This window comes from Bos grunniens, chromosome 17 (assembly GCF_055505025.1).
Source record: "Bos grunniens cultivar Pamir isolate PY7600 chromosome 17, Bosgru_T2T1.0, whole genome shotgun sequence".
Lineage (NCBI taxonomy): Eukaryota > Metazoa > Chordata > Mammalia > Artiodactyla > Bovidae > Bos > Bos grunniens.
Window position 1 is genome coordinate 53,602,563 of NC_141181.1, and position 23,805 is coordinate 53,626,367.

A 23,805-nucleotide genomic window follows, 5' to 3' on the forward strand; every position below is an offset into this window, starting at 1 on the left:
GGCATTCTCCACCCTCAGAGGGGAAAGGTAAACTGAGTGAGTATCTGGGAGCAGACGCTGTGCTGTGAACAGCTCTGCAGAGACCCCTCGGTGCTGACTTCATCTGTGGGCTCCTCCCGGAGGGTTAACTGGATGGCTGCAAGCTCTGAGGTGAGAGGCCAAACAACTGGAGTGCATGTGATTTTCTCGAGAGTGAGTCTCAGGCCCTGTCACTGGCCCCAGGCCCATGTCCTCAGGTGAGGGGACAGGATCAGAAATGTGAAGTCGTTCAGACCAAACCCCCCACTGTTCCCTGGCAGCGGCACCATAGGCTCGATGGGGCCCCCACACAGCAAGGTCGGCCACGCCTTCTCCTCAGCACTCCCCCCAAACAAGCGACAGAGGCTCAGGGATGGACCCAAAGAGTAGCCTGCCCTGGGGACTCCTCCTGGGGTGGAGATGGTACCCTTTTCCATCAAGGGTCTGGGGGCGGGTTACCTATTTCACGGGGGTTGGGCCAGGCCACGGGCGGGTGGGAGGAGAGTGTGGAGAAGAGGGTGTCGCTGAACTCCGACATGAGCATGTCCGTGTCCAGCAGCGTGTCCTCCTCCATGGGGACTGGCGTCTTCCAGCCGTCCCGGTGCTTGTGCCAGTAAAGCATGTCATCGTCCTACCACCAACAGGGGAAGGAAAAGCCAAACAGGCACCGGTGACTTGCAAGTTCTCAGTCAAGTCACGCTGGGGAGATACGTGGCCCAGTTTCTCAGAGCAGCAAGGGCTGCCAGGTAAGAGATGAGGCCAGGGGACGGGACCTGCAGAGAACTGGCTTCTTTCCTTTATGTCCCTCTTCTGGCCCCAGGGAGAGTCCATGTCCCCACCACCTTCTGCTGCGGTGCTGGGCCACCCACACCACTGCTGTTTCTTGTAAAGGGGCAGGTCCCGTGAGGGTCCTCACGGCCCCCACACTTGCTCACCTGGGCCAGGCTGGAAAGATCCTCATCCTTGTGCTGCTGGAGCTGCGGAGAAAGGAGAGAGGGACAAGGTGGTCCCCCAAGGCCCAGAGAGGGGACAAGGCCCTCAGCCTCTCCTCCCCAGAAGAGGATCACTTTCAGAGCATCTAGGCCTTCTCTCTCTGGGAGGAAGGTGGCGAGAAGGATCCTGCCCCTGCCATCCCCAGGCTGAAGCTGGGCTCAGAGATTCCCGACCAGCGTTTGCGGAATAAACAGCCCCAGCCCCAAGCTGGACAGACTGAGAACAAAGCTCACACAACCAAAGCAGGTCACCACTTGGGCTGGGATAGAACGATGGGCTGCAGGGGCCATGGTGGGGGGCGGGGGGCAATGGGTTGACAGCTCTGAGCCAGAGCGTCAGGGGTCAGTGTACTGAGTAAATATGGGCTGGAAGTCCTTTTCAAATGTATTTGGCTGCACCGAGTCTCAGTTGTGGCATGTAGGATCTATATAGCTCCCTGACCAGGGATCGAACCCGGGTCCCCTGCCTGGGGAGCACTGCGTCTTAGCCACTGGACTACCAGGGAAGTCTCCAGATACCCTTTTCTTGAAGTAGGTTCTCCACTTGTGATACTCCCGGATCACGATCTCTATGCGGCTTTTCCAGTACTTTCCTTCTGTGGTGATGGCCTGTGGGAGAGATGCAGGGCAGAGGGAAGAGGCGGTGTTGGGTTTTATTCTCAGAGCTCACCTTGCCAGCGAACAAGCGTCTGACTCCAGACGTCAGGCCCGGGCAATCCAGCTCTGAGTCGCCGGCTGCTTGCCTGCGGCTTCATCCACAGAGTGTGTCGGCCTCTGCTGGGCCATGCCCAGCCTCTGAGTGAAGGTGAGCTTTCACTAGGTTATCTTACCCCCCAAGATAACCTAGGGGACTTTGGGGGCCCAGGGTCCAGAGCTTGGACTGGAGTAGGGCTCAGATAAAGTGCTCGGCAGGGGAGGAGCACAGAGATCCGGGAGCTGGAGGAATTGCCAGAGACTCGGGCTAGCTCTCAAATGCCCTGAGGCTCCACCACATTGCCAAAGGGTGAAAAGAAACAGCCAGTCACAGAAGGTTCCGGCAGAAAGGGACCTCCAAGGTCCAGCTCAACCTCCCCACCATGCAGGGCGGGAGCCCCTTCCACAGTTATCTCTGAATTCTGGTGACCAGGAATCACGACAGCCTCAGCGAGACCACCTCACTTTCACATTCGTTTCTTTTGATGGCTGCAGAATATTAAAGCAAGTCCCAGACATCCTATCATAAATGTCATATAATTTCACCTAAAATACTTCACTATGTGTCTTAGACAGTGAAGAATCTCCACAGTGAATAATACAATACTATTACCAGACCTAAAAAGTGATGAGATTCTTTACCACCGTCTGATACCAGATCGTGTCCCTTGGCTCCAAGCTGTCTTGTGTTAGGTTACTTTCCAAGTTTCCCCCTTTTCATCATAACAGTAAGACAAGCTTGGATGAAACTAAAACAATACAGAAGAGAAAAAAGTGAAAGTGGAGTCTTCTCTCCTCCTCACACTAATCCCACAAGTGAGAATTCTGAATATCCTTTGAGACATTTCCTATGCATGTATAATCACACAGATACATGCTTCCAAAAATTAACCTGAAGATACTAAAACCCTGTTGGGCAACTTGCTTCTTTTCATTTACTATGTCTTCACCATCTTTCCCTCTCAGTATATAAAGATCTGGAGGTCACTCTTCAGTGGTTAAAGATGTCTGCCTTGTCCCCCCACCGCCTCCCCAGCTGACTTCCAGAGACGCGCCGACATTAAAGGAAAGCAGAGGGTTAAGTCTTGTTTGGAGGAAGCCCCAAGTCCTTGGATCAGCCTGGCCTGAGAAGGGGGAGCCTCTGCGGGGTATCAGGGGCCACGTGCCCCCACATCGCCGTCGCATCTCACGGGATAACAGCTGCCAGGACGCAAGTGCTCTGCCCTGCAGCCTTCCTCTGTGGGGATCCAGCCCTCGGCCCCGCCCTCGTGAGTCACCTCCTTCTCCCGAGTGAGGGCCCATCACTGCCAAGTACCTCGGGCCGGCGGTGCTCGTCCACTTCCACAGAGCCGTCCAGTGGAGTAACAAAGTGGCACACGGGGTTCTTGCGCTTCTCCAAATCTGGGCGGGGCGGGGTGAGACGCTGTCACTGAGGAGCCCTGCCCTGCTGTCTACACCCCACCCCTGGGGGGGACCCTGAAGTGCTCTCCTCTTGGAAAATGAGATTTGGGGAAATAAAGGGTCCAGGTCAAAGGGAAAGACTCTCTCAGTGATGTGGGGGCGAGAAAGGGAGTCTGCCCGATCAAGAGGAAACACCAGCCTGAGCCTAGGGGACCCCCGGCACGCCGGTCTCCTGCAGGAATCACCAGACCCCCCAGCACCCACGCCAGCCGGACACAGGCCATGGCCTGGGCCTGCACCTTCTCAGGCCCGCTGAAAACGGGGACTGTTCCTTGACTCTCCAAATGTCATCCCTCAGCTGTACACCCATCCCTTCCCCTCTGCCTTACAACACTGAGCCTCCTGCGGACACTTGGATTTGGCTTGGTTCTCCTGTCTCCGCAGATTGCCCGAGAGAGACTTTTGTTTGACACACAGGGTTCCAAGACCCGGCTCCAGGCCCCAAGGTGCACAGGCCTCTCGGTGGCAGAACCTACAGGGTCGTGGGTCCAGCCACTCAGCACTTACACTGCATGTACCAGGCCCGCCAGATGGCGTTGTTGAGCCGGATCTTGTCTCTCCATTGGAGCTTCAGGCCTTTGAAATTCTTCCACTTCGGAGACACCAACTTCCCACTGAAAGGTAAAATGAGGAGGGGGACACTCAGTGGTTTCTCTGACAATGAAATGTGCCACCCCATCACTCCAGGCCTCAAGATTCTGGATTAATCCATACAAGCCACAGGCTAGGCTCAATAGGATATAAAGTCACTTTCACTATCTCATTTTGTTGACTTTTGCATATCTTCAAATTTTTCCATAATTAAAAGCTAAAATTCTGTGGATTTTACCTTATACGTGTATCAAATCACCATGCTGTATACCTTAAACTTAATGTTACATGTCAATTTTATTTCAACAAAGCTGGGGGGAAGAAAAAAGAAATCTGCTGACCACTGAAGGAAAGCCAGGCTCCTTGAACCTGGTCTCGACCACCAGTCCCCAGGAGGCACTGACGATCCAGGCACACAAATGTCCCACTGGCCCTAGAACCCGCAGGGCCCTCTCCTGCCTCCAGGCCCCTGCACTGGCAGTCCCCATTCTTCACGGACCTCACTCTGCCCCTGGCCAGCTGCTCATCCTTCCAAGTGATGCTCAAACACCATCTCCTCCAAGCCGGCAGTGGCCTCTCCCAGGCTGCTGCCAGCCCCTTTAGGATCTCTGAGCGCTGTTCACACCTCAAGGACACAATCATCCACTCCCCGTACAGCAATGTGTCTCCACACCTCCGGCCGCCAAACTGCAGCTTCTCAGGGGAGGGCCCTTCTAGTATCCCCACCCTAACCACCCAGCACCGAACTCAGCACAACACAGGGGCTCGCGCAATAATCCTTCACTGACTGAGTTAAAGAGCCTTTGCCAACAAAGCTGGTGGCAGGCAAGGGACACTCCCTGGTGGCACAGCCTGCTCAGATGGTTTGGTTTTCCACGGGCTGTGCCAGGAGCCACCTCTGAGCCGCTGGCATAGGGCTTCCCCTCTCCAGATGGCTGAGATGGGCAAGGCACTCTTTCTGGTCCATACCAAAAGGGGTTCTGTAAGTTCTACATCACTGCAGGCCACAGCCCTGCCCCCTTCTCCAAAGCCACTCAGAGGCCATGTGACAAGCAGAGATGTGCCAGCAGTCACAACAGCTGGGGTCTTCAAAGAGAGCGCCTAAGTAATAAACGCTCCCCAACCCTGAACACCTGGTTTCTTCATCAGAAGCTCTTGGCAAATCTCATGCCCCATCTTCCAACCCAGCACCAGGCCAGGCTGTGGATTGTCGGAGAGAAGGCTGAGAACCCCACAGAGAAAACATCACAGCAAGTCCTCTGAGAACTGGAGGGTCAGACAGACAGCAGCAGCCTCAGTGCAAAGGGTCAGGGGCTTTAAGCCAGTCACATGCCTTTCTGCCCTTGTTCCCCCAGTCCAAAGGCACTTCGACCTCAGCTGTCACCCACATTCAACAGCCAGCAGCCTGGTGTTTCTGAGTCTCTGTGGTGCAACTGCATACTAGAAGTGAACTATTATAGCCACGAAACTCCTCTGACATGCCAGTTGCCTGGGTAAAATCACAGTAATACCATTGCCTCCAGAGCGTTTTAAGAAGGATTAAATGCACACATGCGCAGCCACATTCTTAAGACACACAGCAGAGGTAACCTCGAAAGAATATTTTTTTAAAAACCCACAAAACAAACCAGCAGGCTTAAATATAAACCCACCCTTACTTTACGTAGTGGCTGATGAGAGCATAAGAGCGTCTTAGAGAAGTCAGATGACACCGACATCTTCAATTACTGACCATGAAACGGGTGGGAAGATTCAGAGAGAGGTCAGACCCTGGAGGCTAGAAACCCACTCTGATAAAGTAACTCTCGGGTTCTCATCTTCTTCCCCCCAAACTGCTAGACGTCTGCCTCTTTCTACCCTAGGGATGTTCACTCCTTATGTCCAACGGCTATCACCCATCACCCTAGGCTTCTGTAATACCTCAACAGCCGACAGGCGGCGCTCAGCTGACACAAACAAGCTAAGTCTGAAACCAAAACTAAAACCTAAACCGCCCAGAGAGGTGGAGAGGGTGAAAGCAGAGGCGATGGCTGATGGACACTCACCCACACACGGCAACTCAACTGCACATGCAAAGTGTTAGAAAAATGCGGGACACACATCTAGACGTTTCCTTATGGAAAGGGCTTCTCCCGCCTTTGATGTGACGTCACTGCTAACCCTCGATGAGGACAGGAGACATTCCCCACGCAGGCACCCACAGACAAGGGCGGGGACCCTTCCTGTGGAGGCACCCCAAGTCTAGTTTCCCATGGAATGTATAAGACAGGCTGCTCTACGGAGTTCTAATGGGCAGTTCCTTGGCAGGGATCCCTAGAGCAGGATTCCCACAAAGCACCCATGGGCAGACTTCTGCTCCCCTCAAAACCCCACCCTAGCTTAACTCGGCTTCCAGACATGGTTGGCTGGGATGCTTCTGCGCCTAACTCAGGGTTCTGCTATATTCCTTCTTTAAAGTGTAACCAGAAACACATTATTAAAATTTCTGAGGTGTTCTCTGGTAGTCCAGTGGCTAAGACTTTGTTCTCCCAATACAGGGGCCCCAGGTTCCATCCCTGGTCAGGGAACTAGATCCCACATGCCCACAATGAAGATCAAAGATCCCACGTGCCACAACTAATACCTGGTACAAACAAATAAAATTTTAAAATGTAAAAAAGAAAAAAAATTTCCGAGACTACTGGTTTCGCCCTCCATAAACAAAAGACCTCCTCTGGCCTTACCTCCCAACCCTGCCTTCTTAAACATCACCCCCCACACCAACACCAGGGCTTCCTGGTTAGAACAGGGACCCTGGATTCACCCCTTACTCTCCCAATCTGACTCTGCGAAGGCCAGGGTCTGGGTCTGACTCATCCGAGCACAGTGCCCGGCAGGTGGGAGGTGTGATTAAATATGGAATGACTAAGTGAAAGCTAAACTTTTCCATAAAGAAAAGTCTTCACACACCCCCTACCACGGCCGTCCTTCCTAGAAGACAGGTTCATGACACCAGGCAGGAAGTCTACAGCACAACAAACTCTCTCTCGAAACTGCTGCTGAGTGGAATGGCAAACTGAATTCTCTGGCAGGCTGGCAAGAGACTGCTTTGGAATGAAAATTAAAATACAAGCCTTGCACAGACAGGAGCTGGCATTAAGAACGGGTAAGGATGAAACTGAGGTGGGGATTTGGGGTTCTGCTGGTTCCAGGGAAGATGAGCTCTGAACTCCTGGTCAGAGCATTCTCTGCAAAAGAAAGCAGGCACAGGCTCCAAGGTAGGGCCCAGACAGTGGTGGAGTCCATTCATTTGGTCATGCAACCATATTTGCTTGTAAGGTATTACTTCTTCACCATTCCTCATGCTTCCTGGAATCCCACTGGCAAAATGTTCCCAGGCCTATACTACCCAAAGTAATCTACAGACTTAAAGCATTACCTATCAAAATACCCATGACATTTTTCACAGAACTAGAATAATCTTAAAAATTTTAATGGAACCATAACAGACCCAGTTCTGCCAAAGCAAGCTTGAGGAATAAGAACAAAGCAGGAAGCATAACCCTCCCAGACTTCAGATAATACCTCAAAGCTACAGTAATCAAAACAGCATGGTATTGGCACAAAAAGAGACATATGGATCAATGGAACAGAACAGAGCCCAGAAATAAACCCATACACCCAAGGGCAATTAATCTTCAACAAAGGAGGCAAGAATACACAAGGGGGAAAAGCCAGCCTCTTCAGCAAGTGGTGCTGGGAAAGTCAGTCGCATATAAATCAATGAAAATACAACACTCCCTCACATCACACACAAAAATTAATTCAAAAATGGCTTAAAGACTTAAATATAAGACATCATAAAATTCTTAAAAAAGCACATAGGTAGAACATTCTCTGACAAAAATCGTACCAATGTTTTCTGAGGTCAGTCTCCCAAGGCAATAGAAATAAAAGCAAAAATAAATAAATGGGACCTAATCAAACTTACAAGCTTTTGCACAGTAAAGGAAACCATAAACAAAACAAAAAGACAACTTAAGGACTGGGAGAAAATATCTGCAAATGATGTAACTGATAAGGGCTTAACTTCCAAAATACACAAATAGCTCCTACAATTTAATAACAACAAAAAATGAAACCAAACAACCTAATCAAAAAATGGGCAGAAGATCTAAATAGATACTGCTCAAAAAAAGACATACAGATGGCCACTAGGCACATGAAAAGATGCTCATCACCATTAATTATTAGAGAAATGCGAATCAAAACTACAATAAGGTATCACCCCACACCAGTCAGAATGCCCATCATTAAAAAGTCTGCAAATAATAAACGTGGAGAGGATGTGGAGAAAGGGGACCTGCGTACACCGTTGGTGGGGTGTAAATCGGCACCGCCACTATGTAAAACAGCATGGAGGTTCCTCAGGAAACAAACTAAAAACAGAGGCCCACGTGACGTGGCAATCCCGCTCCCGGGCATACCCCGATAGAAAACTAGTATTTGAAAAGACACGCACACCAGTGTTCACAGCAGCGCTATCTATTATAGCCAAGACACAGAGACAACCTAGATGTCCATCAACAGATGAATGGATAAAGGAGACGTGCTGCATACACACAGTGGAATGTTATTCAGCCATTAAAATGTCATTTTCAGCAACATGGATGCAAATAGAGATCATCATACTAAGCGAAGGTAAGTCAGAAAGACAAATACCATATGACATCACTTACATGTGGAATCTAAAATACAACACAAATGAACGTATCCACGAATGAAAGAAAAACAGACTCACAGAGAACAGATGTGTGGTTGCCATCGGGGAAGTAAGAGTGGAGGAGAGAAGGACTGGGAGTCTGGGATTAACAGACGCAAACTAGCATAGACAGGATGGATAAACAAGATCCTACTGCATAGCACAGGGAACTATATTCAATATCCTGAGATAAACCATAATGGAAGAGAATACGAAAAAGAATACATATATGTGTGTGTGTGTGTGTGTGTGTGTATAACTGAGTCGCTTTGCTATACAGCAGAAATTAAATGTAACATTGTAAGTCAACTGTACTTCAAAAAATTTTTATTAAAAAACAAAAACACATTCCTAGATCTGTCTCCTCCTCAGGGAGGGTGAGTTGGTGTGCTAAAGACTGTAGAAGAAGGGACTGGCATGGGGGTTGCAGCCCCTTCTTTCCTCTTGGGGACAAGCTGTCTCCTGAGGGCCCATGTCCCTCCCATTCCACGCCTAGAGAGCGAGCCTGGGGTGGGGGAGGCCTCTCCTAGTTCTGGGCTGCCTGGGGCTGCTTAGAAAGACAGTCTGGGGTTCCCTGACAAGTCACGTCTGCAGCTTGATCAACGATACAGGGGATAATTTGGCCAACATCTGCTGAACCTTTTTTTGTGGTGGTCATTGGAAGGACTGATGCTGAAGCTGAAACTCCAGTACTTTGGCCACCTCATGCGAAGAGTTGACTCACTGGAAAAGACCCTGATGCTGGGAGGGATTGGGGGCAGGAGAAGAAGGGGACAACAGAGGATGAGATGGCTGGATGGCATCACTGACTCGATGGACATGAGTTTGGGTAAACTCCGGGAGTTGGTGATGGACAGGGAGGCCTGGCGTGCTGCGGTTCATGGGGTCACAGAGAGTCGGACACGAGTGAGTGACTGAACTGAACTGACAATATATGTAGAATAAAAGTTACCACTTTGACCATTTAAAATGCACAGTTCACTGGCATGAAGTCTGTCCAGAATGCTATGTAACCATCACTGCTGGTTTCAGTGCTGTTTTCCTCACCCCAAAAGGAAGCCCTGTACCCATAGCAGTCACTCCCTGTTACTTCCTCCCCTGGCCTCTGGCAACTATGATCTACTTTCTGTTTCTGTGAATTTGTTTCTTCTGGACATTTCACATAAACCAAATGATAAAATACGCGGCCTTGTGACTCTGGCTCTTTCACCTTGCGCAATAGTTTCGAGGCTCACCCACACTGCAGCATGTGTCAGTGCTTCCTCCCTTCTCATGGCTGAATCACGTGCCACTGGATGGAGAGACCACAGTTTGTTTACTCCTTCATCTGCTGACGGACATTTGGGTTGTTTCATGTTCTGGCCATTGTGAACAGTGCTGCTGTGAACTGACTCCACTTTTGATTTCCCAGTCAGCTCAGAATTCTGGTAAGCGAAGAGTGATGGTTACACTGGCACCAGGGACGGGATGTGATGAGGGGCAAAAACAACTGTGACCTTCGGAGGGCAAGTGGCCAACTGTGTATCAACATTTCAAACGCGCATCCCCCCAACTCCCAATCCCACGGTTAGGAGTAGACTCTACTCCAGACCCATCTGCACACGGACACAAAGACATAAATAGAAGACATTAAACTACAGCCCTGTCGGTGGGAGGAAAAGGCTGGGAACAACAAACATTTACATGTGCTGATGGCTCAGACAGTAAAAAATCTGCCTGCAACGCAGGAGCCCCAGGTTTGATCCCTGGGTCGGGAAGATCCCCTGGAGGAGGAAATGGCAACCCACTCCAATCTTCTTAACTGGAGAATTCCATGGAAAGAGGAGCCTGGCGGGTTACAGACCATGGGTTCCAGAGTCAGACACGACTGAGTGACTAACACTAAGTACCTAACAAACAGCAAGATCTGCAAGATGTATTAAGTGGGAAAGAAAAAAAAAAAGGTGGAAGATACACAGCGTGGCCACCATTTGTATTTTCAAAAGACACGTGCACACAGACACACACACAGGAAAGGAGGGAAGAAAATGTCCAGTCAATCTCAGGGAAGACACACAAGAAAACAGGTAACAGGAAACAGTGATTTCCTTTGGAGAGCTGAATCAAGAATTAAGGAGCCTCAGTCGGTGAGTTAAGTTTTCACTGTTTACTGTTGTTTTCTACTGCTCAAATATAACATAGGAATGTATTTTATATATATATATATATATTTTTTTTTTCTTCAAAATAAACAAGGGAACAAGACCAGGTACAGTCCAAAGCCTTACAGGGCTTCCAGTTAATTACAGAAGGCAATTCATCACATGAGCAGATACGAAACTTGTGCACAAGTCGGTTTTGTGCCCTAGATCCAAATACGAGGATAATGGTGAATAAGTGGTTTCTTACATGAGCGAATGAGTGAATAATGCTAGACTGGTCTCTCTTCCAGGACTCTGACTCTTTTTCTTCAAAAGAGCGGTCTCCATTGGCTTTTCCTGGGATCTGGGCCTGGTTCCACGGGCTGCTAGGAGCCAAAACTAACAGGCTCCAGACGGACAAAGGTTCATTGAGGAGCCGAGGCGTGGGGAGCGGCCCCGCGTGAGGCACGGCAGGCGGAGGGCGCTGTGTTCAGGGGAATCGCCCTGGAGCCATGGGCCCTCCGCCCTGGGCCACCTGCCCAAGCAGAGCCACCGCCCAGGGAGCGCCTGTGAGGTTTCCAGGGCCTGCTCCCACGCCCAGGCGTGGGTCCTATCTCCTGCACCCCAAACTCATCCCCCTCCTGGGGCACTTAGCATCTTTTTTAAGACTCAAAGAAAGTCCTACTGGCGAAGCAGGCTCAGAGGGAGGAGGCAGCAAGGCAGGCATATGGGCTTCTGAGCGCTTCATTCCAGGCCTGTCCTACTGACAAGGTGAATGGGTGTGTGTGTGTCTTTACTGTGGTGTGCGGTGAGCAGGTGTGTCTCGGGGGCATGTGTGCGGTGTACGCATGAGTGTGTGGTGCATGGGTATGGGTGTGGTGTGCGTGGTGTGCATGGTGTGTGTGAGTGTGTAAGTGTGCCTGCGTGTGCGGGTGTGCCCCTGTGTCTAGGTGTTGTCTGCTCACGTGTATGAGCACGTTTGTGAGAACTGTGGTTGTCTGTTTTGTGTACTTAGCCGGGAGTGACCATTTCCGTGACAATCAAAACCTAGAGCACCCTGATGGAGCTGAAACGGGTAGAATCGGGCTGGCCGCAGCAGTGACTCCCCTGGCCCTGAACGTGAAGGACAGTGGTTCAAGTCCTTGCCTGAGCGCTCCCTCTGTGTCCAGGCCGCCCACCTGGGCACAGACGCCACCACGCTTACACCATTGCCAAGCAAATGAGCAAAGGATGGTTTCCCTTTCTGGACTGCTGGCATGAGCTGTCAGAGTCCCACCTTTGGTAAACGGATGCCGATGCCCCTCCTCTTTAGGGGAGCCTGGGACCACGGGTTGCGCAGAGCAGGCGATGCCCAAGTCTGGGGCACGTTGCTGAGCACCGAACTTCAGTCTTAGGTGCGTTTCTGGGTGTGAAAGCCTGGTGTTTCCTGTCCGCCTCGAGCCACGACTGGCCTTTTAGGCGGGAGCAGTGATGCTAGGCAGGGCACCAGTTAAAACTATAACCACATGTCTATTTGCCAGGGGCGTAAACTTGAACCCAGAACCCAGGTGTACCCGGCTCCTCTGGACTGAGGATGGGACTGGACTTAACAACAGGAAAAAGTGGTGCCTGACTTCAACTGTATAACCTGTCAGTAAAACGCTTTTAAAAATCTGTGTACTAGCTATGCGTCTCTTTGATGAGCTATCTGTGCCTTTTGTTTTTAAAAAAACTTATTATTTTGAAATAATTACATAGACTCACAGAAGGTTAAAAAAAAAAAAAAGGTATAAAGCATCCCATGTACTCTTCGCCCACCTTCCCCAGTCGTGGTATCTTCTGCAGCTGGAGCGTGACCTCAAAAGCAGGAAGCCAGCTTTGGGACACTCTTGTTACCTAGACGACAAATCTTAACTCACTTTTCAACATGTGTTGAAATGTTAGTTGTTTTCTTCTTGCTATTTTATATCCGTAATACTGTAACATTAATGACATTAACACTCTGTGATACTCCTCTGCTAATGTTTCCCCTAGGTTTGGGTCTTTACTTCTTTTTATAGCATGTCTCTGAATAAGTGGCGCAGCTGTAAAGAATCCGCCTGCCAATGCAGGAGACAGAGGGTCAGTCCCTGGGTGGGGAAGATCCCGTGGAGAAGGAAACGGCCACCCACTCCAGTATTCTTGCCTGGGAAATCCCATGGACAGAGGAGCCTGACAGGCTACAGCCCATGGGGTCGTGAAGAGTGGGACACGACTAAGCGTGCATGCATGCCTGTCCACCCCCACCTTACCCAGAGACTTACTTTTCATTTTAACCTCTTTTTAAGCTTTGTTAGTCTTATTTAACTTTTAAATAAATTATATACTCATACTGAAAGAAAATTCAAACAACACAGAATAGTACCAAGAATGAAAGCAAAGTCAACTGCAATTCCACCACCTAGTAATCACCCTTGTTTAAATTTTGGTGATAACACTGTGTACTGAGAAATAACCTTATCCAAAGAGAAGTCTAGCCCTTGCCCTCGCCTCGTGGGGGTTGGAGGTGACCTCCAGGCCGCTGGAATGTCCTGCTTAACAGTTGGATCTGAGTGTGCCTGGGGCTCAGGACAACCTCACTTTGTGATGAGGATGGGGACCGTGGAGCAGGGAGCAGGGCGTGTGGTTCCAATCTCCAGAGGAAGTGATGACTAAGAAGTATCGGCAGTCTCTGGGAGGGGCTGGAGACTAGAGGTCAGTCACACAGGCAGTGACCCAGCCCAGGAGAAACTCTGAAGACCAAAGACTCAGGTGCGCGTCCCGGGTGAGCAGTGTCACACACTGTGGTGGGGGGAGGTCACGCGGTCCAGTGGCAGAGGGCGGACAGAAGCACCACACCTGGACCCTCTCAGCCCCGGCCCTGCGCACGGCTTCCCTTGGCTGATTTCATCTTGTCCCTGTGATGAACTGTAACCATGAGTCTAGCAGCGCTCAGTGAGTCCTGCGTGTCTTTCTAGCAATTACAGGACCCGAGGATGGTTCTGGGAACTTGCAGTTGGTGTCAGAAGTGGGGGAAGTCTTGTGGACTGTTCTCTCTCACTTTGCAGTTGGCCTGAAGTCCCTGTAATGTATATATATTTGATTATGTATATGTATGCATACATTCAGATTAAAACCTATGAAAAAATATTAAATATATGGGATTATCTTGTTTTATAGTCTACTTTTTTTCACTTACAGGTCATGAACATCTTATTATAGTTGGGTATAGATTTATTGGTTACAGAATATTCCATTGTGTACATTTAAAACAATCTACCTAACCACTTTTCCATAAACAGGCATTCATTTATATTAATGGACATACATTGCTTCTGTTTTTCACTATTAGTGCTGAGATGACCGTATTGCTACTTATATTTCTGTGCAATGGCATGACTGTTTCTGTGAGATAAATTTCTAGAAATTGGAAACCTGAATCAGAGGGTATGTGTACATTTATAACTTGGTTTTAGTCAAAGACTTTCAAGGGTTATACTAATTTACACTCTTAATAGCAGTGAACACTGCCTACTTCCCAAACCCTTGCTTATATTAGTCATTATTGATGTTTGCTAATCTTACAAACAAAAAAAATTCAGATCACTCATTTTTCAGTTCCGACTTATTAGTATCTTTTCATGTTTATTGGTCTTTGGGTTTCTCATGTTAACTGTCTGCACGTCTTCTGTTCCTTTCCTGTTGTGTGAGAGCTCTGAATTTGGCAGAAATGTCCGCAGCACACACGGCAGAGTTAGTATGTCGTCTTGACTATTTTCAGGGTGCTTTGTTTTGCTTTTTCACTCTACTTAACTTTTTCATACAAGATGAGCTTTGGGTTGTTATTGTTTTCAGTTGGAATTGTTCATTAACACAATCAAAAATGTAAAGTCCTGTCTTTTATGTTTCCATCTTTTGTGTCATAATTAAAAGGGCTTTTCTATCCCAAGACGGTGAAAACACATATCTATGTCTTCTTTCACAGCTTCACATTTTTATCAGTTATTTCCTTCATCTGGAAGTTGTGTTGGTGTCATGAAGATACTGGGATCCTGCTTCAGTCAGTGGTTCCTACCCGTTCACTCAATTACCCACCTTTCCCCTTGGAGTAAAATACTGTCATCATCATACGCCACATTCTCACATGTAACACCTGGGACCACTTCTGAGCGCCCCAGTTCTTTTGGTGTTTTGTGCCTATGTTTTAAACGGTTTCCATTTTTATATTTAACTCATTGCGCTCTTTACACAGCTCACCAAAATAAACTCCGACTGGTTATCTGATTATCTCATCTTCCCTCACTAGTTGATGACACTTCCATTCAGTTCAGTTCAGTTCAGTTGCTCAGTCATGTCCGACTCTTTGCGACCCAATGAATTGCAGCACGCCAGGCCTCCCTGTCCATCACCAACTCCCAGAGTTCACCCAGACTCATGTCCATCAAGTCAGTGATGCCATCCAGCCATCTCATCCTCTGTCATCCCCTTTTCCTCCTGCCCCCAATCCCTCCCAGCATCAGAGTCTTTTCCAATGAGTCAACTCTTTGCATGAGGTGGCCAAAGTACTGGAGTTTCAGCTTTAGCATCATTCCTTCCAAAGAAATCCCAGGGCTGATCTCCTTCAGAATGGACTGGTTGGATCTCCTTGCAGTCTAAGGGACTCTCAAGAGTCTTCTCCAACACCACAGTTCAAAAGCATCAATTCTTTGGCGCTCAGCCTTCTTCACAGGCCAACTCTCACATCCATACATGACCACAGGAAAAACCATAGCCTTGACTAGACAGACCTTTGTTGGCTAAGTAATGTCTCTGCTTTTGAGTATGCTATCTAGGTTGGTCATAATATACGCTAAGGTCTGTTCTGAGGGGGCCTCCTATCACTGATTCGTGTCTACCTGTCTTAGTACTACAGTGATTTAATAATTGGAAGTTTGTGATACACGTTACTAAGTAGAGTTAGTCCCCATCATTTTTTTTTTTAATCCTTGCCTGTTTATTCCTCCATGTTCCAACTTTATAGTCGTGGTGTCCAATCTCAAAAGAAAACTATTCTGGCATTTTGATTGGAGTTGCCCTTAACAAATACACCACTGTGGACAGCACTAACCATTTCGGCTGGGTCACTTCCGCCTTAGAATGGAGTCTGTTTCTCTACTTATTCGAACAACTTAACCTATTTAAAAAGAGAAATCTGAAACTGCCCTCTTTAATTTTCTTCACACATGTCCCTTTCATTTCTAACCGTAACACTTAACGTCAAAAGGAAGTTTAGAAGGTGAAGCCAGCAAAACAAAACAAAGTCGCATGGTTACACACCCAAACACAAGCGCTATTCCCATTTTATTGTCTACGGCACAGCCCCACCTCGCTGATACGGTAACTGCCGCCTTCACCCTGATCAAAGTGGCCAACTCACAGGTACAAGTAAGGGGTTTCGATTATATTCAGTACCAGCCTCAAAGAATACGGCATTTCCCTAGCACTTTCATTCGCCTACGGGAAAAGGTAATTAGCAGGTTCAAGTATTCACCAAGGTTAAGATTTCTGTGTGAAGAATGGAAAAACCACCGGTTGCGGACACCTGGCAGAGAGGGGACGTAAATCGGCAGAGGTCTCCAGCCAGAGCGCACCTGGAGACACGGGACTGGCTGGCAGAGACAGAGTCGGGATAGGTCATCTTGCAAATGTTTCTGAGTTCCTATGAAGGCTGGCAAGAAACGAATTTGTTATTATCACCATCATCAGCCATCTTTGAGGTACCGCCAGCTACGTAACCTACTTAACAGGCACAGAAATCTGAAGCTGTCTGATGCATTTCAAAGGATAAGGTGACACGCTTCAGGTAGCCAAGACCTATAAATAGGCTTTAAAAAGCATTGGCTACGTTTTTTTTTTGGGGGGGGGGAATTTGTTAGTGTTTATTTCTGCTAAAGCTCCTAATAAAGTGTGCAAATATGTGCTACATTTTTATTAGGTCCTGTGTTTGCTACGTTTTTAAAAGTCAACATTGACTATTAAGAAAAAAAAAAGATGGATCTGTTCTCTATTGCATTCAAGGCTCCAAACCTTTGGCAATGTGACTAGGGTCACAGTGACACTACAGTAAGTTAACTAAAGTTGCTCTGGGTACATCTATCAAGTTCTAACCTTTATGGGGCCCGAAGCTGGAGCCAGTAGTTAATTCTATGTTGTACCTATCACAGCATAACGCCCTGTGTAAAATGGTGCTTAACACCAGCAACGGGTTGATGGCAAGAGACGGAATCTCTTCGGGTTACATATGGGCCATATACAGCACTCCTACTGTGGGCAGATTAATCCAGCTGAAACATCACTCTCTTCAGGACACAATCCTGATCCACTCACCCAGATCTGTTATTTAGGGCAGTTCTAGGTGCAAGGACAGAGGAGCAGACAGAACCAAGTCCCTAGCCTCGTGGAGCTGACAGACAGGCGGAGACCACGTGTGTGCTGTGCAGGGGTCCCTCAGTGGTGCACGGCAAAGGCCAGGGGAGGGGGCACGGGGAGGCAGGGTTGACACAGGGCCCCCGCCAAGGTCCCCAGGCTTCCTCTCCGGGCTCCGCCCCGCCTGCCTCCCTCCCACCCAGGAGGCCAGAACAACCTGGACCAGGACAATACGTGTCTGTTCACATTTCTCCCCCAGTGAGACTCCTTCAGGGGTTGCCCTGCTTGCTAGAGAGAATCCCTACATATTCACCCAGGTCCAGGTCCCCACAGCTACACATCTGGGTTAAACAAGAACCTTATTCACCTTCCTTGTCTCCCTCCCAGAGTAAATGACTTCTCAGTGTAAATGACTTTGTTGTCTACCCCTGTACCGACCATAACCTGCGACAGCCTGTGTGTGTGTGTGTGTGTGTGTGTGTGTGTGTGGACTGACGGTGTGCCTTCACAACCAATTGCATTTTCCATGAGGCACATAGTGACTCGTCTGTTTTGCTCACTAGTACTTCCCCCACCAGAGGGAAAATGGTCTTCCTACCTCCCAGTTCAGATCAGTTTAGCCACTCAGTCGAGTCCGACTCTTTGCAACCCCACGGACTGCAGCACGCCAGACCTCCCTGTCCATCACCAACTCCCGGAGTCTACCCAAACTCACGTCCATTGAGTCGGTGATGCCATCCAACCATCTCATCCTCTGTCATCCCCTTCTCCTCCCGTCTTCAATCTTTCCCAGCATCAGGGTCTTTTTCAATGAGTCAGCTCTTCGCATCAGGTGGACAAAGTATTAGAGTTTCAGCTTCAGCATCAGTCCTTCCAATGAATATTCAGGACTGATCTCCTTTAGGAAGGACTGGTTGGATCTCCTCGCGGTCCAAGGGACTCTCAAGAATCTTCTCCAACACCACAGTTCAAAAGCATCAATTCTTTGGCGCTCAGCTTTCTTTATAGTCCAAATCTCATATCCATACATGACTACTGGAAAGACCATAGCTTTGACCAGACGGACCTTTGTTGGCAAAGAAATGTCTCTGCTTTTTAATATGCTGTCTAGGTTGGTCATAACTTTTCTTCCAAGGAGCAGGCATCTTTTAATTTCATGGCTGCAGTCACTATCTGCAGTGATTCTGGAGCCCAAGAAAATAAAGTCTGTCACTGTTTCCATTGTTTCCCCATCTATTCGCCATGAAGAGACTGGACCAGATGCCATGATCTTAGTTTTTTGAATGTTGAGTTTTAAGCCAGCTTCTTCACCCTCCTCTTTCACTTTCATCAAGAGGCTCTTTAGTTCCTCTTTGCTTTCTGCCATAAAGGTGGTGTCATCTGCATAATCTGAGGTTATCGATATTTCTCCTGGCAATCTTGATTCCAGCTTGTGCTTCATCCAGCCTGGTATTTCCCATGATGTGCTCTGCATATAAGTTAAATAAGCAGGGTGACAACATACAGCCTTGACGTACTCCTTTCCCGATTTGGAACCAGTCCATTGTCGTGTCCAGTTCTAACTGTTGCTTCTTGACCTGGATACAGACTTCTCAGGAGGCAGGTTAGGTGGTCTGGTATTCCCATCTCTTTAAGAATTTTCCAGTTTTTTGTGATCCACACAGTCAAAGGCTTTAGCGTCGTCAATGAAGCAGAAGTTTTTCTCGAACTCTCTTGTTTTTTCTATGATCCAACAGATGTTGGTAATTTGATCTCTGGTTCCTCTGCCTTTTCTGAACTCAACCTGAACATCTGAAAGTTCTTGGTTCACATACTGTTGAAGCCTAGCTTGGAGAATTTTGAGCATTACTTTGCTAGCATGTGAGATGAGTGCAATTGTGTGGTAGTCTGAACATTCTCTGGCATTGCCTTTCTTTGGGATTGCAATGAAAACTGACATTTTCCAGTCCTGTGGCCACTGCTGAGTTTTCCAAATTTGTTGGCATATTGAGTGCAACACTTTAAAACCACCGTCTTTTAGGATTTGAAATAGCTCAATTGGAATTCCATCACCTCCACTAGCTTTGTTCACAGTGATGCTTCCTAAAGCCACTTGACTTCACATTCCAGGATATCTGGCTCTAGGTGAGTGATTACATCATCATGGTTATCAGGGTCATCAAGATCTTTTTTGTAAAGTTCTGTGTATTCTTGCCACCTCTTCTTAGTATCTTCTGTTTCTATTAGGTCCATACCATTTCTGTCCTTTATTGTGCCCATCTTTGCATGAAATGTTCCCTTGGTATCTCTGATTTTCTCTAATTTTCCCCCACCTCCCACCGGCCTCATTCCTGCCTTCGCCCAACCCACACCTCCCTACCCTTCCAGCAGCCCTCCCCCTCTCAATACCTGCTCCCTCCCACACTGAAGTCCTCCTTGGCCTCAAGTCCAGGCTCTCACAGGATGTGTTACTGTCCCTTTGTTCTCGTTTTATGTCCCCCTCTCCCCATTCCACCTCCCATCTCCTCCCCTCACCATTTAAAATCAGGCCACAGGGCTTTGTGAATTAACTGACTGCTACTTTTTCCAGGATTGCTTCACTTTGGAGAAGATGCCTAGATGAAAGAGAAGGGTTTATTGCAAACTGCAGAAGACGAAACCAGGAGGCTCGCTCCAGCCCCCTGGTCCCAGTTCTGGATGCTAAACCGCAAAGGGACACCATCTCTGCCCCACAAGTCATTCCTTTACCCCGGCCTCAGTTTCCCTTTTCTCGATGGGGGAGAACTGAACTAGCTTCTCCCAATGTCCTTTCCAGTTCATAGGGTCTGAACTGTACCCCTCCCCAGAGGCTGGCCCTAAGAATACAACTGAGAGGCACCCACAGTAGGAGGTGATGGGGTAACACCAGCTACCATTGAGCAAAAGAGGGATGAGCAAGGTCTAGAGCACCCCCACCACAACCCCAGACCTCTAATCTCTTGTCGAGGAGAGGGACTATAAAAGGCAAGAAAACTGAAAGTGTTGGTCGCTCAGTCGTGTCCTACTCTTTGTCTCATGGACTGCAATCTGCCAGGCTCCTCTGTCCACGGGATTTCCCAGGCAAGAAAACTGGAGTGGGTAGCCATTCCCTTCTCCAGGAGATTTTCCCAGCCCAGGGATTGAACCCAGGCCTCCTGCACTGTGGGCAGACTCTTTACTGTCTGAGCCACAGGGGATGGCCCCTTTAAAAAGCATCCAAACAGATGAAGAACTCTCCACAGCCCTCTTCCCATAAAAGATATTTCAAAATAAAATCTATTCTACTTTTGCCTATACAGAGACTGTCCCTTTCATCTGCTGCTGAGAATCGGTTGTCACCCTACGTCTCTCCCTCTTTTCATCCTCCTCCCAGGCATGCTTTTTAATCAACTCATTAACCTTCTAAGTGGCAGAGGCTTTGGGGATGAGCAGTAGAGGTGGAGATTAACACCCTAAATCGAAGGCAAGCTGGATAATCTCTGCTTGGTCTCTGCTTCAGAAACGCCATCCGTCTCCGCCCTGGCCAGCTGAGACGACACTGACATCTGCTGACACTGTCTCCCGACACATACTTTCTCGCCTTCAAAATACCTACATTTTCCCTTTCTGATATACTCATTTGCACCATGCCCTCTTGGTCAGAAGCAACAATTTGTTACTCATAAAACCAAACTTAAAAACAGGGGTGAAAGATGAAAAGAGGTTTTGATTTATTACCATACCCGAATTTTAACCTCTGATCTTTATGTGTTATAAACCCAGCTGCAGAGCTACTTGCCATCTTAAGTGCTGTTGCAAATGCTTAAAAAGAAAAGTGTTTTTTTTATGGCTCCCTGAGAGGGTAAACACACCTTTAGCTACTACAGTGCTATAAAAATCAAGGTCAGGGTGACTTATCTCTTTCATTTCCCCCTGCTTCAAGGCCTCCTGGGAGAGCAGACGAAAATAAAATGGGAATATCTAAGGCACAAATAATCCAACAAACAGAAGGGCTGAGGGTAAAGTCCACCCAAAAACTGACGAACATTTTATTTTCTCAAAATTGAAGTCCCTGCTATGCTGAGGACTATGCTCCACAATCACACACAAAAGCAACAAATGGGCCGGGCAGGAGTTTGTGGGGCAATGACAGACTGAACCAAACGGCAAGATTTTGTGCTATTTATCCTACAGATCTTTGGGGACCAGTGTGCATTTGCAGGGAAGAGGAGCTGGGGGAGGGGTACTTGTGAACAAGACCTGAAGCCAGCCATTTACAGGGATTAAAAAAATAATAATAATTTTATTTATTTTTGGCTGGGCTGGGTCTTCATTGTTGCACACAGGGTGGGCTTTCTCCAGCTGCCGCGAGCGGGGGCTACTCTTCAATGCAATGGCTTCTGCTGCAGAGTGCAGGCTCTAGCCATGTGGGCTTCAGTAGTCGCGGCATGTGAGTTGAGGAGTTATGGCACATGGGCTTAGTTGCTCTGAGGCATGTGGGATCTTCTCGTACCAGGGATCGAACTTGTGTCCCCTGCATTGGCAGGCAGATGCTTCACTACTGAGCTGCCAAGAAAGCTCTACGGGGACTTTTTAACTGTTAAGTTTCAGAGTCTTTCTATTATTGCAAGGGCTGGCTCCACTTTCTTGGCATAAGAAAGAAGGATAACATCTGATTCCTCTCATGTCGAAATTCCAGGTTTTACTGAGGAAATCTGATCCTGTCCACTGTGCTGTCCTGATGACAGAAAAATCCATCGACAGAATCTCAGGCCGGCCTACCTTCATGGGTAGAAACGCCACGTGCCTCACGGTTAGGGCTGACTCTAAAGTACAGCAGAAGCTTTTACTCAGAAGGACGCTTTCCTAACCACCTGCGACTCTCCCATCCGCGTCCCCACCTGCCGACCATGCGGCCTCAGGCAGACAGCTGGCCTTCCATAACTTCGCTTTTTTTGGGGAAAAGACAGTCTTGTTTCACAGAGCTGTGGCAAGAATGAAGTGAAGAAAGGTATTCAGAATGGACTAACAGGGTGTGGAACACAGGAGGTTCTTGATAAACGGATGAACGCATCCGGCTGACATTTCCCACAACATTCGGAACAGTTCTGACCCTAGGCTGTGAGAAAGCACAGTTGAAGGACTCTTGGCCGCCTCAGCCAAGCCTCCCAGCGACTCGACTCAAGGGACAAGGAGAGAATGACTGTTAGGGGTGGGTGATGAGCAAAGGTCCTTGAGAGCCAAAGAGAACTACCACTTAGAGATTAGATACGCGGTTCTTCAATGAAAAGGCAGATTGAATCCCACCAGTATTAGCAGCACAAACACAACTCTCTCCCTTTTTTTATTAGCACCATTTCACTCTCCCAGCCCAGACAAGTATCTACATAGGAGAAAAGCCTAAGAGCTCTTTAACAGGAACTGAAGCCTGCCGTTCCCCATGCTCCCAGCCTCCCGAGCAAGAAAACGCCGCCAGGGACCCATCACTCACCCTCACCTCAGCTCTCAGGCACGCTTCACAGCAAGGCCCTGTATCAAGCACCACTCAGGCAGGCCAGCGAGGGGAAACCTGGGAGACAGCGGGAGGGAGAGAGGGAAAACCCAGGCAGGAATGCTGAGGGTGCAGTTCTAAACGCTGCAGGTACTCCAGGAGAAAGTGGACAGGCCAGTTGGGTTCACATTTTAAGTTGTGTTGTTGCTGTTGTTTAGTCGCTCAGTTGTGTCCAACTCTTTTGCGATCCCATGGACCCCTGCCAGGCTCCTCTGTCCATAGGGTTTTCCTGGCAAGAATACTGGAGTGGGTTGCCATTTCCCTCTCCGGGGAATCTTCCCGACCCAAAAATCAAACTCGCATCTCTTGCATTGGCAGGTGGATTCTTTACCACTGAGCCACCTGGAAGCCCTTTAGGTTGTGCAGCTGATGGCTAAGCCTCTTTAGGTTCAAAGCCCATAATTCTAAGAATCTAAAAGAATAAAGAAAAGTGAAAAGTACCAAGTGAGAAACGACTGCCCTAAAATGATGAGAAGGCAGCTGCTGGAACAAATAAAAAGGGAAAGGCCACAGTTTTCATTTCTCAGCTTTTTATAAGGCTCAGACAAATACGAGTTTTGATAAAGAAGAGCCTGCGAGTCCACCATGCTTTCACGACCAGGAAAGCAAACGCAGCCATAACTGGAGAAATCGTCAGCCGGCCAGGAAGTGAAGCCTCCCAGCAACACTTGCCAAGAGCCTGCGTGGGACGCATCAGACCCTGTGTGGAGGACCAGGCGCAAAAGCCAGGCTCTGGCCCTCGGACCTCGCAAGCTAATGGGAAAGTCAGAAACGTCTTGCTTCAAGGGAGCGAGGGCATGTGTGCAGGGCATGGAAACAGCAGGGCGCCCAGTGGTGGATTCAGGATGGCTTCCTCAAGCAGGATGCCTGAGCTGAGTCTCCAAGACAGGCGGGACTTAACCCGGGAGAGGGGGTGTAGAGAAAACGGTTTCCGGCAGGAGGAATAAAGAGGTCTTTCTCAAAGTATCGGCAGTTATGGCTTCTGGTGCCCTGCCTCCTTCATTCTTGGCTTTGATGACGGGAGTTAAGAGTGTTGACTCTCTGGAGCCTTAAGTTCTCCACCTCACTGCTGCCTCCCCTTTTCTGGTGGGCTGGGGTCCGCTACAGTGGTTATACTCTTGGGAAAAGAAGAGAGCCGTGGAAAGTCAGCGTCTCTCTGTCTCACGCTCAGGTTCAGTGTTATTTTCTGATTCACGGGGTCACAAAGAGTCGGACATGAAGAGTGATGGAACTGACTGAACTGATAATCCAAAAAGACGA

At 48.5% G+C, this 23,805-nt stretch overlaps 1 protein-coding gene and 1 long non-coding RNA gene across 5 annotated transcripts in view; one reads left to right on the plus strand and one right to left on the minus strand.

Moving 5' to 3' along the window:
• The window catches only part of MLXIP (MLX interacting protein), a 60,423-nt gene that overhangs the window by 12,820 nt on the left and 23,798 nt on the right, over positions 1-23,805 (minus strand). For all 4 annotated transcript variants that reach the window (XM_086347566.1, XM_086347570.1, XM_086347568.1 and 1 more), the window contains exons 2-6: positions 3,672-3,778; positions 3,019-3,104; positions 1,530-1,619; positions 954-995; positions 478-649 (exon numbers count right to left, since the gene is read on the minus strand). In XM_086347566.1, coding sequence (XP_086203692.1) covers positions 478-649; positions 954-995; positions 1,530-1,619; positions 3,019-3,104; positions 3,672-3,778 — 497 coding nt within the window. The remainder of the gene's footprint in view (positions 1-477; positions 650-953; positions 996-1,529; positions 1,620-3,018; positions 3,105-3,671; positions 3,779-23,805) is intronic.
• Positions 9,842-13,777, plus strand: LOC147355390 (uncharacterized). Its single transcript, XR_015144464.1, has 3 exons — positions 9,842-10,622; positions 10,928-11,387; positions 11,632-13,777. It is a non-coding gene; the product is annotated as an uncharacterized LOC147355390 (long non-coding RNA).